The 16627-nt window shown below is 53.3% G+C and overlaps 2 protein-coding genes across 9 annotated transcripts; one reads left to right on the top strand and one right to left on the bottom strand.

Moving 5' to 3' along the window:
• The first annotated feature begins 1126 nt into the window (after positions 1-1126).
• LOC128747654 (nesprin-2-like) lies at positions 1127-11052 on the top strand. 5 transcript variants are annotated; one of them, XM_053845682.1, is made up of 28 exons: positions 1127-1183; positions 1252-1434; positions 1562-1729; positions 1804-1958; positions 2021-2168; positions 2231-2325; positions 2387-2618; positions 2812-3006; positions 3168-3293; positions 3449-3607; positions 3671-3829; positions 3982-4148; positions 4217-4379; positions 4780-4967; positions 5034-5184; positions 5703-5885; positions 5966-6103; positions 6179-6373; positions 6451-6712; positions 6780-6892; positions 6959-7088; positions 7169-7365; positions 8326-8517; positions 8579-8707; positions 8782-8964; positions 9032-9174; positions 9247-9467; positions 10247-11052. In XM_053845682.1, exons 1-27 carry the CDS (start codon positions 1142-1144, stop codon positions 9437-9439), a joined length of 4389 nt encoding a protein of 1462 aa, XP_053701657.1. In that variant the 5' UTR covers positions 1127-1141; the 3' UTR covers positions 9440-9467; positions 10247-11052. The 5 variants fall into 5 exon arrangements, with proteins under 5 accessions (XP_053701657.1, XP_053701659.1, XP_053701661.1 ...); XM_053845684.1 differs by lacking the exon at positions 10247-11052 and having other exon boundaries at positions 9032-9067; positions 9131-9174; positions 9247-9807; XM_053845686.1 differs by lacking the exon at positions 10247-11052 and having other exon boundaries at positions 1906-1958; positions 9247-9807.
• On the bottom strand, positions 10278-15351 carry esr2b (estrogen receptor 2b). Of its 4 annotated transcripts, XM_053845690.1 has the most exons (10): positions 14851-15184; positions 13382-13801; positions 13165-13319; positions 12981-13097; positions 12539-12898; positions 12313-12451; positions 11870-12003; positions 11219-11402; positions 10953-11162; positions 10278-10890 (listed from the first exon to the last, which is right to left on the bottom strand). In XM_053845690.1, the coding sequence occupies exons 2-10, from the start codon at positions 13765-13767 to the stop codon at positions 10869-10871; spliced, it is 1707 nt and encodes a 568-aa protein (XP_053701665.1). In that variant the 5' UTR covers positions 13768-13801; positions 14851-15184; the 3' UTR covers positions 10278-10868. The 4 variants fall into 4 exon arrangements, with proteins under 4 accessions (XP_053701665.1, XP_053701664.1, XP_053701662.1 ...); XM_053845689.1 differs by lacking the exon at positions 14851-15184 and adding an exon at positions 15192-15351 and having other exon boundaries at positions 12313-12898; XM_053845687.1 differs by having other exon boundaries at positions 12313-12898.
• Positions 15352-16627: the final 1276 nt, after the last annotated feature.

The following is a 16627-nucleotide window of genomic DNA, read 5'->3' as shown; positions in this document are numbered from 1 at the left end:
GGAAGTTCAATGTCAGGTGAGACATGAGAACAGAACTAAATCTGCTAAGTAAAATGACCATTGTGACATTGTTGTGATGTCACAACAATACAACTGGGTCATTCCTAGATTCATCAGCTGGATCGGAACCTGAGGACCAGGAACCAACTCAACCACCGACTCAAGGAGATGAACAGGTGGATTTCAGACCAGAATGTCTGGATGGTCTCGGCGCCGACGACCTTGACGGATGTGCAGCGCAGCCTGGACGCCTGCGAGGTCAGAGGTCACAGCAGCATGGGTTCATTACTGTCACATGACATACTGGATTGGTTTATAACACTCGTACTCCTCCGGGTCTCAGACAGTGGAGCAGAGGATCCAGCAGAACTTGTTGGTTCTTCAGACTTTCCAGGGCGAAGTGGAAGCCTGTGATGTCATCAGTGTGACAGAAGAATCACTAAGAAGCCTGCAACACCACGTACGAGTCTTCCATAGTTATGTTAGGGGGGAGTGGCTTCAGCTGGTTCTCACTGTCTGCTGACTGGTCGGTGTCAACCAGGTCCAGGTCCGGAGGACATGTTTGACTGACGCCCAGAAGCTGTGGATCTCCATGGACACAGGCCTGCGAGAACTCCGGCGTAAAGAGCGCAGAACCTGTCAGACTCTGGAGCTGCAGTGCGGCCCTCAGCTCTGCCTGCAGGCTCAGCGACACCTGCATGCTTGTCTCCAGGTGAGTACACCCGAACACCTGTGTGGTTCTGGCTGGCACTGCTCTTGGTTCTGAGACTCGTCTTGTTTTTCAGGACCTCCAGGAGGAGACAGAGAGAAGTGGGACAGACTGGAACAACCTGACCGAGGTGATGACGGCGCTGCGTGATGCCGTCAGTCCTGCTGCAGCTCAAGCCCTCATTGAGCGTCTGAACCGAGCCCGAGACAGGTGACACACACACACACACCCTCTTGCATACACACACGCTGACGCCCTCTCACCAGCTGGACTCAGGTTCTGGAGTCAGTCAGCCGTCGTGTTGGCCGCAGCAGCGTCATCCTGGAGTTGTGGACCGACTTTGACGCTCGAGCAGCATCGTTGTCGCGGCGACTGCTGACACTACAGAGTGATGTCACAGCTCTGAAGGGCGGAGCCAGTGACAATGACATCATGGGCGAGGACCACGTTGATGACATCATGAACAAAATCCAGGTGCCTGCCTCCTCCTTCCTCAGCCCTGTGGAGGGTTTGACTCCTAATGGTTTGCCTCAACACCACAGAGTTTCTTGGTTCAAGGGTGCAGTTTAGAGTCCGACCTGCAGGAGGTGCTGGAGTCCTCCAGGCGTCTGGTCCCTCATTTAGATCCCAGTGGCGCCTCTTTGCTCCGATCACAGTGCAGGGTGTTGACCCGGGGCCTGGTCCAACTGAGCGAGCGACTGACCCGGCGACAGGAGCGACTGCAGGTGACGCCTTCAGACACATTACCATGAATGAAGTGGATCTGGCACTGACCCAACCTGATCCAGACTGACCTGGACTCGTCACGCTGACCCACTAATGGGTGTTAAGGAGCAGCTGCTGTGTCTGCAGGAGGAGCGACAGAGTCTGACCCGGCTTCACAGTCTCCTGGACTCTCTGGAGGAAACACTGGCTCTGTGGCTGCAGCGTCTGAACTCCCGGGACCAGGGTCCCACCCTGGACCAGGGCCTCCCCCGGGACCAGGGTCACACAGGGGATCAGAGCCAGACTCAGAACCAGGTCAGTTTTTTGTATTTTTAGTTTGCGTCTTCGTCTCATGTTGCCGGGCTGATGATGTCATTCCGATGAGTCAGTGGAGCTTCCTTCAGTTCAGCGGGAGGTCAGCTGACCTGGACCTTGTGAACGAGATGAGCCATGACGTGTTGCTTAGTGACGCCACGACTCGTCGTCTGCAGCTGCTGAACCTCCACTGGAGCGCTGCCGCAGCCAGAGCAGAGGAGACATGCAGGTGAGGGTCCAGGTGGGGCCTCACCTGTCGGTCACAGAGCAACAACACCTGCGTGTGGACAGTGTGTTGCAGGCGCAGGTCTTGAGTCAGCAAGACTTCCAGCGTCAGTGCGACCTCTGGACGTCATTCCTCCAGAAAATGGAAGAGAATGTAGCAGTTGATGTATCCGGAAGTTACTCTGGACTCAGGGAGCAACTGTGTACACACAAGGTACACACACACACAGGCAGACAGACGCCTGCAGACACGGTGCTCACAGACGTGTGTGTCAGTGGTTCCAGGCCGAGCTGTCGTCCGGTCACCAGATTTTTCATTCGGTGGAGTCCGAAGCTCTTCAGCAACTGCAGCGAGGTCACGTGGAGAACAGGTACACACACTTGTTGACTCCTCTACACACCTGCAGAGATTCACCATTTCTTTTTGTGTAGTACCGACTTTGTCCTCACGCTTGCGCAACTCCGAGAGCGCTGGCAGACGGCGCTGCAGCGCGTCGAGCAGCGACGCTCTCTGGTGGAGGGTCTAGTCAAGCGCTGGCATCGTTACGAACGCGGCCTCAGGAGACTGCAGAGGTTTTTGACAGACGTGCGAGCGCTACTGCCCCCTGCTGGACCTCCACGGTGCACCCTGCAGCAGCTCCGCCTCTCGCTACAAGAGCTAAAGGCGAGCCTCCTCCATCCCTCCTTATAACCTTATGTTCTCTGAATACTTTAGTATTTTAGACACAAAGGCAAATTCATCTATTCTATCCACTCAATAGAAGCAGGAAGTGACTATGATGATTGAATCGCTGAGTCGTTCATCATCATCATCTGCTAATCCTGTCAACCTCTGTGATGTCACTTCCGGTCCACAGTTTTCCCAGCAGCTCTTCCAGCAGAACCAGAGCGGGCTGGCCAGCACTCTGGAACTGGGGCGACAGCTCTTCTGCGCAGGCGACCAGGACACTCAGAACCAGATCCAGGAGCAGCTGGGGACCCTGCACGAGGACTGGGAGATGCTGAACCGGCTGTTGGGCCACAGACTGGACCTGACCCAAACCATCATCCAGGTACACAGGCTTCCATTTAGATTCTGTAGCATTCAGAGTACACTCTTTTTGGAGCTTCTTCTTTGGCCTCGACTTTAAAAGTACTGGTTTTCCAATCGGGTTCTGAGCTGTTGAAGCGGGTCGCAGTGCTAACTCACTATGTTGGATGCCTATCTGGTCAGAACTGGGAACGCTGTGAGACCGGACTTCTGGCTGAGAAGCAGAAGCTGGACAAGGTTGGTTCCAGACTGGAGAAGCTGCTTCCAGAGGACCCAGAGCAGCTGATGACCTTTGACCTGATCGAGGAGGTGAGCAGTCTGAATTTTAAGGTGGCAAAAGTATTTTGATTCCAGGAGTGAGTGCTTGAAGCTCTGCGGTCCCTCGTGCTCCTTGTCTCCGCCCACCTCCCCCGCCTTCCGTGGGAGTTAATCCTCAAGTCAAGCAGCTGACTGTGTCTGACATGCAGGAGGACAGGGACTTGCTGGAGAGCTGGGCCGAGCGTCTGGCAGAGTTAAGCGCCATGAAGTCAGATGTGTCACAGTTCCTACTGGCGGACGACCAGATGCTGCTGCAGCAGCAAGTGGAGGAGATGCAGCAGGAGTGGGAGGAGCTTTGCCTACAGGTGAGTAGGGGAGGCAGGTGAGTCAGCCACCTCAACACACGCTCACACGCCTTTGTGCTTCAGGTTTCCCTGCGTGAGCAAGAGATCGCCGACCGCCTGAACGCTTGGATGATGTTCGACCAGAAGAATAAGGAACTCTGTGACTGGCTGACGCAGATGGAGAACAAGGTGACGCCGACCTCTGACCTCAACATTGAGGAGATGGTGGAGAAGCTCAAGAAGGTGAGAACAGTCAATGAACCACGGTCAGTGAATGCACCGCACCGGGTGAACAGGCCAGTGAATGAACAACTCAGCCAGTGAACTCATCCATGTCAGTGAACGTAATACGGTTACGGTGACTTCAGTTAGAACCGTGTGATCTGCATGAACAGGACTGCATGGAGGAGATGAACCTTTTCAGTGAGAACAAAACCCACCTGAAGCAGCTCGGCGATCAGCTGATCACGGCGAGCAACAAGGCCAAAGGGGCGGAGCTAAACCACAAGCTGAGCGACGTCAATGAACGCTGGCAGCACTTGTTTGACCACATTGAGACCAGGTACGATGACCTCTGCCACCAGCAGATGTCCCTGGCAAGCTGGGCTCTGACCCTGTGTCCACCCTCAGAGTGAAGAAGCTGAAGGAGACTCTAGCCACGGTCCAACAGCTGGACCACAACATGAACCAGCTCCGAACCTGGATGAGCCAAGTGGAGTCGGATCTTGCGGCGCCGCTGATCTACAGTGCCTGTCACCAGAATGAGATCCAGAGCAAACTGACAGAGCACCAGGTGAGACCTGGGTCTGGACCCGCACATACATGCACGCACTCGCTCTCACACCACACACACACACACATGCACAAAGACTCACACACACACACTCTTTATCTCTTTGTCAACTGAGAATGACTCTCAAACTTCAGCCGGGAGAAATGACGGAGTGATTTGGGAAGTTTGAGTGACAGGTGAGGAGAGCGCCTCCATTAGCCGTGATGTGTGAAACAGTTGGAGTGTTTAAGAGCTATTCACCGGCTGGTCGCCGTGGCGACGCAGACATGTCTGTCAGTCTCCTGCTGCGTCTCCTGTCACCTCAAACTCTTTTCTTCTCTCTGTCTTCCAAGTTTCATTTCGGGCCAGGAGGCCAGGCCGGTCCAAGATCTGGCTCAAGTAACGTTTGTGTCCCCTACAGGAGCTCCAGAGGAGGATCGAGCGGCATGCCGACAGGGTGTCACTGGTTCTGACTCTCTGCGATGTTCTGCTCCACGACCGCGACGCCGGTGCCAGCGACCCGGAGAATGACTACGTCCGGCAGACGAGCGTCAGTCTGGACCGGCGCTGGAGGAACATCTGCGCTTCCACACTAGACCGCAGGATAAGGTCTCAAAACTCTAGCCCACAGCAGAGATAGCAATCCAGACTGAACATCTCCTCACACCTCTGCAGGATCGAGGAGACCGGGCGTCTCTGGTCCAAATTCCTGGGCCTCTCCTCCGAACTACACGACTGGCTGCAGGTGGCAGAGCGGACCGCGGCGACCCCCGACACCTCAGATGTTCCCTACCTCCTAGCTCGTGAGGAGCTGAAGAGGTTTGAGGTAATAGTTTTATTTACATTTTCATCCTTATTCGCCTGTCATAGCCAGAGTCCAAGTGTCTGCTGGATGCTCTCCTCTGTGTCCCCACACACACACACACACACCAATCTACAAAAATCAAAACATCCTCCAAAAAGACCCTGTCACACAAAGCCCCTTGAGAGAAAAGTCAGTGGTACTGGCCTGGTCCAGACCCAGAAGTACCAAAAGAGAAGCAGCGTCCAAGTTCCTCAGTGGTTCAGGATTATGAGCCAGATTAGAGCAGCTAATCTGATCAGATGGTCGCCATGACAACCACTGATATTCCTGGTCACGACTGCCTGTGGTGCTACAGATGACCTACATCCTGGCACGCTCATCAGAAGTTGCCGGTTCAAATCCCGATAGGTCATCTTGGGTCCACACTTAGGTCGGTAAAGGGTCACCAGAGTTTTCTTCCCAGACCAAAAGAGAGCTCTAACTTGGTCCCCTGGGGTAGTTCGAAATCTTCTCTGCTGACTCATGCCCTCCCGTGACAGGCCTTCCAGCGGCAGGTGCACGAGCGGCTGACTCAGTTGGAGCTCATCAACAAGCAGTACCGGCGTCTGGCCTGCGAGAACCGCACTGACACCTCAGGCGAGCTGAAGGATCTGGTGGAGCGGGGGAACCGAAGGTGGGACGAGCTGCGCCGCCGCGTGGCCGCTATCTTACGCAGGTTGAAGGTGAGACTCAAGGCCAACACCACAGTACAAGTCATAAAACCAACCCCACCAACTGCACTGCTCTCTGCCGCCCCCTACAGCACTTCACCTTGCAGAGAGAAGAGTTCGAGGCCACGAGGGAGGGACTACTGGTCTGGCTGACCGAGCTGGACCTGCAGCTGACCAACGTGGAGCACTTCTCTGAGAGTCACGTCCAGAAGAAGATGGAGCAGCTCTATGTGAGTCCTGAGAGTCAGCGACTCAACTTTAGTCAGTCAAGTCACTCGGCAGAACTGACTCAAGTCATCCCCCAGGGCTTCCAGCAAGACATCACGCTGCACACGGACCAGATCGACGCACTGATCGTGTTCGGGGAGGTTCTGATCCAGAAGAGTTGCGCGGGAGACGCCGTGCTGATCGAGGACGAGCTGGAGGAGCTGCACTCGTACTGCCAGGAGGTCTTCGGCCGCGTCGCTCGCTTTCACCACAGACTCATGGCGAAACAGAAGGTCAGGCACCGCGGCGACACCAAACTGGATGGTGGTGACGGATAACTGACAGCTGTCAATCATGATTCCTGTTGCAGCCGCAATACGTGTTGATTGAGACCGACATGTCACATGACCTCACGTCCTGGTCGGAGACGTTGGAGCAGTCGAGTCCAGCGGGCGGTAAAACGTCAGCCCATCGTGTCACGTGTCACCTGCTGGCACCCCCTGCTGAGCGCTGCGGCAGAGAGACACCGGTCAGCGTGGACTCTCTTCCTCTGGAGTGGGACCACACAGTGGACGTGGGCCGAACTTCCTCCCGTGATGATGATGACGCTGTTGACTTCTGTGAGCTGTCAGGTGAGTCTTTTTGAAGTGGTGTGACGCTCAATTGGACCAGGAACTTGAACACGTCGCTCTTCCACAGGGAGGTCACCGGCCGAAGAATTCTGGACCTGTCCTGGACCTCGGGAGACGAAGCTACAGAACCACCACGACAAAAACGCGAGGGCCGGTCCTGGTAGCCACCAGCAGGGATATGTCAGTGACATCACACACAATAGTCACCTGATCCACGAGTCAATGCTGATGCATCTGTTTGTGTAGGTGAGCCTGCTGAGCGACTGCTCCTGCAGCATCGACAAAGTCCAACAAGTCCAGTTGACTCTGAATGACCATCAAGACTTTGAAGAGTCTGGACTCACCAGCAGCTCCAGCTATAAACACCTAGACTCAGGTAGGAGGCGGGTCACGTGACAGTGCAAGGCAGGGTCAACCCCAGTTCTGACTCCTTGGACTCTGTGCTTCTGGTGTCAGGAGTGATCCAGCGGTGGGAGCTGCTGCAGTCCCAGTCAAGAGAAGAAGAACTGGATCTGCAGTGGCAGAAGCTCAACACTGAGCTCAGTGATGTCACTTCCTGGTTGGCTCAGGTCCTACCAGAACTAGAGCAGCTGCAACGGATCGCACCGTGCTCCAACATCCAAGACATTGAGACCAATATCCAGAGACTTAAGGTACCAGAACCTGAAGAGGGCTTTGACAGGCTGTGTACCGGTACCGTCCATTCCGCAGTGGTCCAAAGAAGCAGAAAGTACCGGCGCTACACTCAGTTTGAAGACCAGTCAGAGAGCTTGTTATCGTGAATGCACCATGACATTGTTCTTCTGCGCGCCATTTTATTTAAATTTTAAAAATGAATGAGAAGAGGATTCACCACTTCAGAAATGTGCCTCTACTTCAACGGCTCGCAGCTCCCCCAAACTTTGGCCTAGTGCAGCCGCACTCGACCTCAGTCGCCCCGAAAAAAAGATCAGGGCCAAGTCCTATTGTTTGCCCACAAAACGGCCTCAAAGAACCAGAGATTTGGCAAAAGTCGAAAAGTTAGAGTGGGCAAAAAGTGAGGAAAAAAAATTTGGTTTTGCGTTTCTAAGCTGCGATTGTGGCCAAATGGTGAGGCGCAGAAACATGAAAATCTCCCGTTTTGTAGTCAAACTTGTCCTCCCTTGTAAAATGTGCTCAGAATTACTGTAGAATTTTCAGAATGTGCGTGAGAGTCGCGGAAGCGCAGCAATCGCAGATCTGGCCTTCATTGAAAATGCATTGCAGCCTTGTGGCTGCTGCTCGAAAATTGCAGCAAAGTTACTCATTTTCAAGTCACCATCTTGGCCAAACTATAGACTGTAGACACATGAAATTCACACAGGAAAGGTCACTGGGCTGCTCAAAGTGCACACTCACACACACACACACACCAGGGCCCTAGCTTGGGCGTCTTTGTGCTGAGACACAGTTCAAAGCTTAAAACGTAGCTGCAGGCCTCCACAGTCGCGTGCAGAGTCGCGGTCGCACACGATGCATTCACGAGCTGTTTATTCATAAACAGCAGCGTCTAGTCTTCTGCTAATGTTTTAAGTTGAGAAGTGGTGATGTTTGTGTCCTAATCTCTGTGTTGTACCGGTCTGGTTCTGGTCCAGGAGGTGCAACGATCGTTCCATAGTCACAAGTGTCAGATGATCTCAGTCAACCTTGCGGCTGCTCAGTTCCTGAGAGGGGACAGCGAGCAGCTGCAGGACGCCCTGAGCTGCGTCAATCACAACTGGACTCTGGCCTGCGAGTCTCTGGACCTGTGGCAGAGGAAGCTGCGGATCGGTCTGACACAGAACCAGGTGAGTTTGAGCATCTGCTGACCAGCGCTGTGACCTGCTGACCCTGCCTTGTCGTCATCAGGAGGTCCAGGAGTCTTTGCGCTCGCTGCTGCAGTGGGCCGCCTGTTTCCAAAACGCCGTCCAGCAGATGCAGGTCACAGATCCGGCCCTGAGCCAGGACCAGCTGCTGGACCACCAAACATCATTGACGGTCAGAGACTTTCACATTTGATGTACTGCTGCAGAGACCTGAATCTCATGGGACTTCTGGGACGCCCCCTGCAGGCGCTGCAGGAGGAACTACACTCTCGTCAGCGACAGCTAGCATCGATCCAAGCAATGTCGTCGCAGCTGCTCGTGGACGCCGGCAGCTTCGGCGTGAGCGAGAAGCTTCGGGTGATCTCCAGCAAGATGAAGCTGCTGCAGCGACAGTGCGATGACCACATGGGGGCACTGCAGACGCGACTGGTGAGACCACCCATGATTCTCTTCTTGTGTGTGTGTCTGTGTCATTGTGTGTGTTTACTTCCCGCAGACTTGTGACAGTGGTGGTGACACCACCTCACAACAGGTGAGGTCCTTGAAAAGTCATGTGACTGAACGAGTGTGGAGCTCAAATTTCCGTCTTCCCCAGGAGACGCCAGAGCTGCAGGCTGCAGCACCACACCTGGCCACCAGGTGAGTTCTTTCTCACGTCAGTATCTGACTGTTGCCGTTCCTGGGTGACTGACTCCTCCCACTTTCTTCCAGTGGACGGCAGCGACCTTTCATCTTGCGCGTCCTGCGAGCGGCGTTCCCGCTACACGTGCTGTTCTTGACCCTGCTGGCTGTTGCTTGTCTGCTCGCTGCACCCGAAGACGACTACAGCTGCGTCACCTCCAACAACTTTGCTCGTTCATTCTACCCGATGCTCAGCTACACCAACGGACCGCCACCAACGTGACACCGCACCTGCATCACCTTATGAACTGGTGTGAAAACATGAATTTGTTTTTTTCCAACTCAGAAGTGGAGCTTCAACCTTAAAACTGGACTTCAAAATATACGTTTTAAGGATGAGCTATCAGCATTTGTTGCTATACTAATTTAATGTCCAAAAGATTTGTTTTTGCTTTTGTGGTTTTACGAGTTCAAAATAAAAAATAACTCCCAAAAAAAACTACACTACCTCCTTAATAAAATATTGCTTTACCTATATAGTTACACAACTGGCATAATACAATATAACACAATATAGAGATTACAGTCAGAGTCCCAGAGAATTCTCAGTAAATAACCGTACAAATCAAAAACACATTTTAAAACAAGCAACAAAAGTTGAAATGTATTTGATTATAAAGAATATTTAACAGTTTAAACTCGTATTACCAAGAGAACCCTTGTCACGTGTCATTCATACGAGTCTTTTTATATCCCGGCTAGTTAACGCTCAACTTCTCCCGTCACTACATATATATATTATTCCTGCTTTTTTGGGGGGCGTTCGAGTTCTGGATTGTCGTTCGAAATCTGAAGCAAAAAATTCTCGAAATTTTTGTTCAAACTTTGATTTGTTCGAATTCCGGGACGTTCGAAAACCGAGGTACCACTATATATATATATATATATATATATATATATACGAGCAATAGCTCTGAATTGAAGACAGTCACAGCGCCGCCTATCAGTTGACTTTACTCAATAATCCAACATGATTTATTGGCAGAGATGAAGATTTTTCTCAGGATTGTGTGTATATCTGTGTGTGCAGGGACGACTACTACTCACACTGACCCTCAGGCTTGGTTTGGATCTTTATTTGTCCAGGCAATATTACACTGAGGCATCAGAGCAACACATTTTGAACAGACACGACCTGAAAATAGAATTCAATAAACTAAAGTACTGTTCGTTGAGAAACGGAGAAAGAGGTTGATAACATTATGCTAATCACACAACCATGCCAGGCGTAACGTTAGCTACCACAAGAGCGTACACGACACAAACTTCGATTTAGTTGCGTTAGCAATGTGGCTATCTTAGACAAACGGCACCAAGTTCCATATTTCACTGTAAGAAAACACTTGAACACAACATGCTTTTTAAAGCCGGAGCAGGTAGAAGTGATGTGGTTTTTCTCGTACAAAGTTTAGAAAAGTAATGAAAACACGTAGAAACATTCACGTAAGCGCCGACACAGCGGCCCATTTACGAAGAGGTTTAAAAACATCGTACAAACACTGCCGATATCAAAACAGCTGACATTCACATCTACAAACAAAACATGAAACTACAGTCACAGTTTGAAGACAACCACCCAAATCTGGACTGGATCACAAGACTCCTTGCCAATGACGCAGTCCTCACAGCTGGAGCTGCGGCTCCGACCCTGGCTACGGACCCAGAACTGCGGACCTAAGAAGGAGAGTAAAATCAGTCACCTTCCATCATCTTCCTCTTTTGCCATGGGGCCATACCCTCCATCCTCTGTGTGACCAGCAGGTGGCGCTGCAGAGGGGAACATGCATCGGTCCTCAGCAGCTCCTGTTTCAGGCTCTTGGTTCTGGTCTGAGTGAGTGCCGGTCTCTGACCCGGGTGTGTTGGCGTCCAGCATTTCCAGGAGAAGATCATAAACCAGGACCACGTTCCTCCTCTTCATGGTGGACAGATGGTCCATGCCCTTGTTGCTACACACACATTTCCATGACTTGCGAACCTGGACTCACCCATGTGCGAGTGTTACCTGACGTGGCGGACGTGAGACAGCAACATGGTCAGATGTCCCAGGCGCAGAGTCTGCTGCTGCGTGGACAGCCCTGTTTTAGCAATGGCCCAGACCAGCGCGTCGATGACCAGGTCCAGCAGACTCATCAGCCTCTTCCGGCTCTCCTGCTCCTCGGGGGTCCCAGCAGGAGTTGAACACAAGTCTGACGATGACAACAGGCCACTTCAGGAGGAGACTCACAATTCTCCAGAGACATGGACACACAAGTGGACAGGCACTCGCAGGAGGACACACCGAGAAGCAGAGACACGAGACACGATGAAGGAGTGCGGTGAAATTATAGTCTATTTAAATTCTACTTTCTGTCTTCATCTTGGTGCACAGGAGGTCCAAACAGACCACATGTCCTTGTGCGTGTGTGTGTGTGTGTGTGTGTGTGAGTGACTCCTCCAAATCTGGCCGGTTTTATTAGAAGCACAATATGTCCTTTCCTCCAGCTGCAACAAGTCAAGAGACAAGGAACCGACGGCCAGTGTGTGTGTGTGTGTGCAGAGTGTGTGTGTTCAGAGGGAAGTGAAAGTCAAAGAAAGTGTGTAGAATGGATAGCGGAGGGCAGAAGAAAGGGCTGGGTCTGTGGTCAGCAGGTGGTGAGAGGTCAGTGGGACTCACTGGAGTTGAGCAGGATCATGGCCTTCAAACACACGTACTCCTCCCTCTGCAGCTGCAGCTCACGGAAACGAGACGTGGCTGCCAGGAGAAGATCAAAGATCTCCATGATGCCCTCGACACACTGACCCTCATCCCTGCACACACACACACACACACATATCGACGCAATGACAACCACGTTTGTCCACTAACTTCAATGGAGTCATGGCCTCCTCACAGCTGCTGCAGGGGGCGCTACAGTATCTCAGGTTCTTACACCAGATTCAGAGGTCCAGATCTGGTTATTCAGGTTCAGCTCTTGGGCAGGTTCTTTCTCACCAGTGGATGTTTATATTGAACACAAACGCCAGCCCAGCAAGACGCCTCGAGGTCGAAGTGGCCTCGATCATGTGACACTTATGAGAGTCATGTGACCACTGACACGTCTTCAGAGTCTGTCTCACCTGTTGAGCTTCAAGTCCGGGGAGAAGATGAGCTTCCCTGGATGGTCCACTGATCTCCACATGAGTCCCAGCATGAGGACCTCCAGCCAGCAACACTTGAGAAGGTGAATCTGGTCTGACAGGCCCAGGTCCATGAAGCCTGGAGACACACACACACACACACACACACACACACAAACGAAATACGCAGTTGGAAACTGGACCGGAAACAGTCTGTGGTTCTGACCTGGGATCTTCTTGGCCCAGCTGATCATCAGAACCAGCTCCTTGTCGGCCAGGCTGGTCAGCGACATCATCATGCTGGTCTCAGTGAAGGGCTTCTTCAGGTCCTCCATCAGATATATCTCGGGCGGCTCGGCCTCAATGATGCGGGCAATGAACTCCTCTGGACTCATGGAGGTCTGGAACGCCTTGTGAGTGACTAGTAGGGGAGTGGACGGAGCCAGGGGACCTTCCAGGTGCAGGTGTCGCTGCGTCCGGGATCTCAGACCCGCCTGGACAAGGGTCCTGGCTGTGGGCTCCCGAGACTGTGGGCCATTGCGACGATGGTGGGTGCCACGGTAGCTGCAGCGCTCCCGCCTCACACCTGACAATTGAGAGATGGGAAGGGTGGCACGAGGCGAAGCAACGCCTGGTCCCTGGACTCGGACCTGACACTGGTCACTCACCACACTTCATCATCCCGACCTCGTAGCAGCGCCGCAGTCGACAGGCCTGACAGCTCTTACGGCGGTTCTTGTCGATGGTGCACTGGTTGGTGGCCGGGCAGATGTAGTCCGTATGACCTGGGCAGAGAGCAGGAGTTGAGACCATCTGCAGGAAAGGTTGGGAGGAGGAGGAGGACTTGTTCACCCTGGATGCTCCTCTTGAAAAAGGCTTTGCAGCCCTCGCAGGACCAGACGCCATAGTGGTACCCGGAGGCGTAGTCTTGACACACGGCACAGAGATGGAGTTCTGACTTCCCCTCAGAGGTCTCAGACCTTCTGAGCTTACAGCTGCTGATGAAGCTGGAGGAGCAAGCCACAACATCATGTTTCTGATGTTCTGTCAAGCGCTCTGGTCTCAGTACCTGTTAAGGGGCGAAGATCCGGGCTCTGTCCAGGGTCCGTGGCGTTCGGGGTAGACCGGCGGCGGAGGGCAGTGGACGCTCAGTGGCGGCTCACTAATGTGGCCTCCTGACGGCCAGAATTGCGGTGAACTTACCGAGGGACAGTCTGCGATAGGGGGTCGAGCGTATCCCAGCACGGGTGGGCTGTAGAAGGTCAAGGCTCCGAAATCCAAACTGCTCTCCACGTAAGGCGAGGGGATGCAGACCGTCTGAGGGTCCGGGCCAGGAGGAGGACTGTAGATGACGGGCAGCTGTGCAGGGGGGCTCGGTCTGTCAGGGTGTCTGCTGGACCCCACTTTGTGCAGCTGGACCAAGTTCTGGTTCAGGTCCAGCCCAGGGGACGCCATGATAAGGAACTATAGCATGATTGGATTGAAAGTCCTGAGCAAGGAAGAGAGACAAATGAGTGTTCAGGCAGGACCAGACCCGGTTCTCAACTCTGGGGAGTGACTGGACTCAGGTTCTGGTACTGCAGTAGACCTTAACCACGAACGACAGCAAAACCTAGACTGGAGCACAATGGGACTTAGTTTGAAATCACAGGCTGACCAGAACCATATGGACCACCACTCAGGTTCCGTCCACTGGATGGACGGGCCAGACGTGTGATTGACAGGTGATCACTGAAGGGCTGCCGGGCCACTGCTCCAACCAGTGAACCTGTCAGCACAGAAGCTCGGCCCAAAGCCAAACAGAGCAAAGGTCCATGTCAATGATCAATGGGTGTCAGTCTGGGTCAGGTCGGAGCGACCCACTGGTGCTGGTTCTAGACAAAAGAACTGGGCCGCAGAAAAAAAAAGGTCTTGGGATCCTGAAGCTCCAGCAGTCAGGACCAGTTCCACCTGAGTGAGGAACGGGTCTCACCTCAGAAGAAGGACAGTTTAATGGAGAAAACGTTTCGACAGTTCTGGTTCGGTGGAAGATAAGACGTCAGTGATGGTGACTAAGTGATGGTTAGTCAGGCAGCACTTGAGACCTCATGATCTCAGCACCTCCAACCCAGGACCTCCACACTAGAGCCCTCATCAGAGCCCAATAATCGAGTTATTTTCATTCATTCTCAAGTCTCTAAGCCGCCCCATCTGGGTCGGACCGGCACACACCCAAGTCAGCGTCAAACAATGAGATTCAGAGAAACAGATTCATCCCAAATTCAAGTCGACGTCTCTGTCACATCGGCAGGTTTTCAGCTTTCGGAACCGGGCGGTGCCGATCAGAACCAGCAGCGTCACATGTCATAAGACACAATTACAAAGATTTGCTGGTTCTGTATTTCGGTTCGGTTCTGTCACGTGACTTGCACCCCGGCAGGTCACCTCTGGCCTGCGGAAGTGTCTCCATCATCACCTCATCATGTGGACATGAACGGGTGAATGACAGAGAGAAAAGTTATGCGTTCATCTTCACCTATTGAAAGTAACGTCACTTACACTTACGCGTGGATTCCACAATGAAAGTTGTCGAGTAATCCCCGCGGGCGAACAGTCAGGCTGGAAGTTAAAGAACCTGCAGCCGAACCGGCGGCAGGCGACTCTCGCCTCTCCGCGTGCGCGTGTCTGGCGGGTTCAAGTCCCTCCACTTGGCTCAACTCCGACTCCTCGGTTGACCGAACTCTCCCGTTCGGGCATCGAACCTTCTGATAAACCTCGGAGCGCCAAACTGCCAGATACTCGGAGGGGGAAAAAAATAAGTCGTGACGTCACCGACGCCGCCCACTGCGACCCGTCAACGGAAGAAAGTTTCCAAAAGGATCCACTCCGCACCAACTCACCGCGGCGTCCGTCCTGCTCACACCTCCAGGGCACTTGACCCCTGTAAGGTCACCCGCACTCGGGTCGCCGGGAGGTCAAGTCTCACCGTGCAGACCGCGATTCTCTGTTCAACTGTTACCAGAAGCAGCGTCGCTGCTCTTGTTGTGGCACTGCAAGGTAGTTGCAGTACTTTGCTCTGTGATGTGGGTCGTTGACCTGCATCCTCTGGTTAATGGGTAACAACTTGCAGCACAAAACCATGGAAGTAGAACAATCTCTCACACACACACACACACACACACACACAGCTCCAGAGCTACACCGCAGCGCCCCCTGGCGTCTCCAGAACACGCGTGTCCAGGGCGACCGTGGTCTTGATCGACAGGTTTCAGGACCTGCGCAGGTCAAGTCCAGGTCACGGACAGTGATGCGAGTTGTTGGTGAGACAACTCCTACGGCTTGATGACGTCACGTGACCTGGGGGTCATTACATGGGTTTGGCCAGAGACATTCGTCATCCGCGGCTCATGTCGCGGTCCAGATGAGCCCGTGACACACCTGCAGCTCCGGCTCTCTTGTCCGTCTGGCCCAGATGCAGTCCAGCAGAAGATGTGCTCCCTCCCCCCTCCTCCGTCTTTCGCTCGTCTGCCGACTCGTCGGAATTTCTTCCAGAGATCAGGCTGACCGACTGCCTTCCTCCCTGATCAAGTTGGAATTACTTTCACTGGCCTCACCGCTTCGAGGTAATGAGGGGAGGAGGGGGGGCGGCCGTCCTTATATTACTGCTGGAACAGAGGGTCGGAGAATGGGGCCACGTTTCTGGTGGTCTGAGTCAAATGATTTGGACCAGTGTCACACATGGAGTGCCCTCACTCCAGAACCAAGCCCCCACCTCCTGCAACCTCAGCCTGGTCCACTTCAGTGGTCCGGCAGGTCACATGACGTTGCAGTGACCTGAGCGTAATGACTTGACAGTGCTCCAGCTCCAGCGCCCTCTTCTGTCAGAGCTTTGGGGATTTTTTTTTTCCTCTGGCAGCGTCTTGCGTCCATGACCTCGTGAAGACCCTCTCCTCCTCTCCAGGTCCCCCCCCCACACACGACCGCCAAGAACTCCAACAAGCCTCCTGGTGACCATCATTCATCTGGACCTGAAACACACATGAGGTGGAGCAACTGATGAGCCTGTGGGGGCCAGTGTTTTCACTTCCTGTGACGGTGACGCCAAAATAAAAGTTTGCGAACGCGTGAACCACCAGGAAGAACGTGACGTCAGACTGATGGCTACGTAGAGTGAAACAAAGAGGTGTGTGATGGGCCCACGATCTTCTGAGTGTCATGTACGCAGTCTTCCTAAACACATCAAGAGTTTGACTAGAAGAGGCCCCTCGGCCAAAGTTTCTGCCTGAAAAGTTCCAAACTCATGTAGACTCACCGACGTGTTCGTGTCTGATCCAGC

This window comes from Synchiropus splendidus, chromosome 16, assembly GCF_027744825.2.
Source record: "Synchiropus splendidus isolate RoL2022-P1 chromosome 16, RoL_Sspl_1.0, whole genome shotgun sequence".
NCBI classification, from domain to species: domain Eukaryota; kingdom Metazoa; phylum Chordata; class Actinopteri; order Syngnathiformes; family Callionymidae; genus Synchiropus; species Synchiropus splendidus.
Note: the sequence above shows the minus strand (reverse complement) of the source record. Positions and strands in the feature narration are given on the sequence as shown.

Bases quoted from the DNA above. Each gene is read 5' to 3' on its own strand.
- LOC128747654 (XM_053845682.1), top strand. From the start codon at position 1,142: ATGGGCGAGGACCACGTTGATGACATCATGAACAAAATCCAG. The intron at 3,608-3,670 runs GTGAGTAGGGGA...TTTGTGCTTCAG, and splicing joins GGGAGGAGCTTTGCCTACAG to GTTTCCCTGCGTGAGCAAGA. The intron at 9,175-9,246 runs GTGAGTTCTTTC...ACTTTCTTCCAG, and splicing joins GCACCACACCTGGCCACCAG to TGGACGGCAGCGACCTTTCA.
- esr2b (XM_053845689.1), bottom strand. From the start codon at position 13,767: ATGGCGTCCCCTGGGCTGGACCTGAACCAGAACTTGGTCCAGCTGCAC. The intron at 11,163-11,218 runs GTAACACTCGCA...ATGTGTGTGTAG, and splicing joins TCTCACGTCCGCCACGTCAG to CAACAAGGGCATGGACCATC. The intron at 10,891-10,952 runs GTATGGCCCCAT...TCTCCTTCTTAG, and splicing joins GGTCACACAGAGGATGGAGG to GTCCGCAGTTCTGGGTCCGT.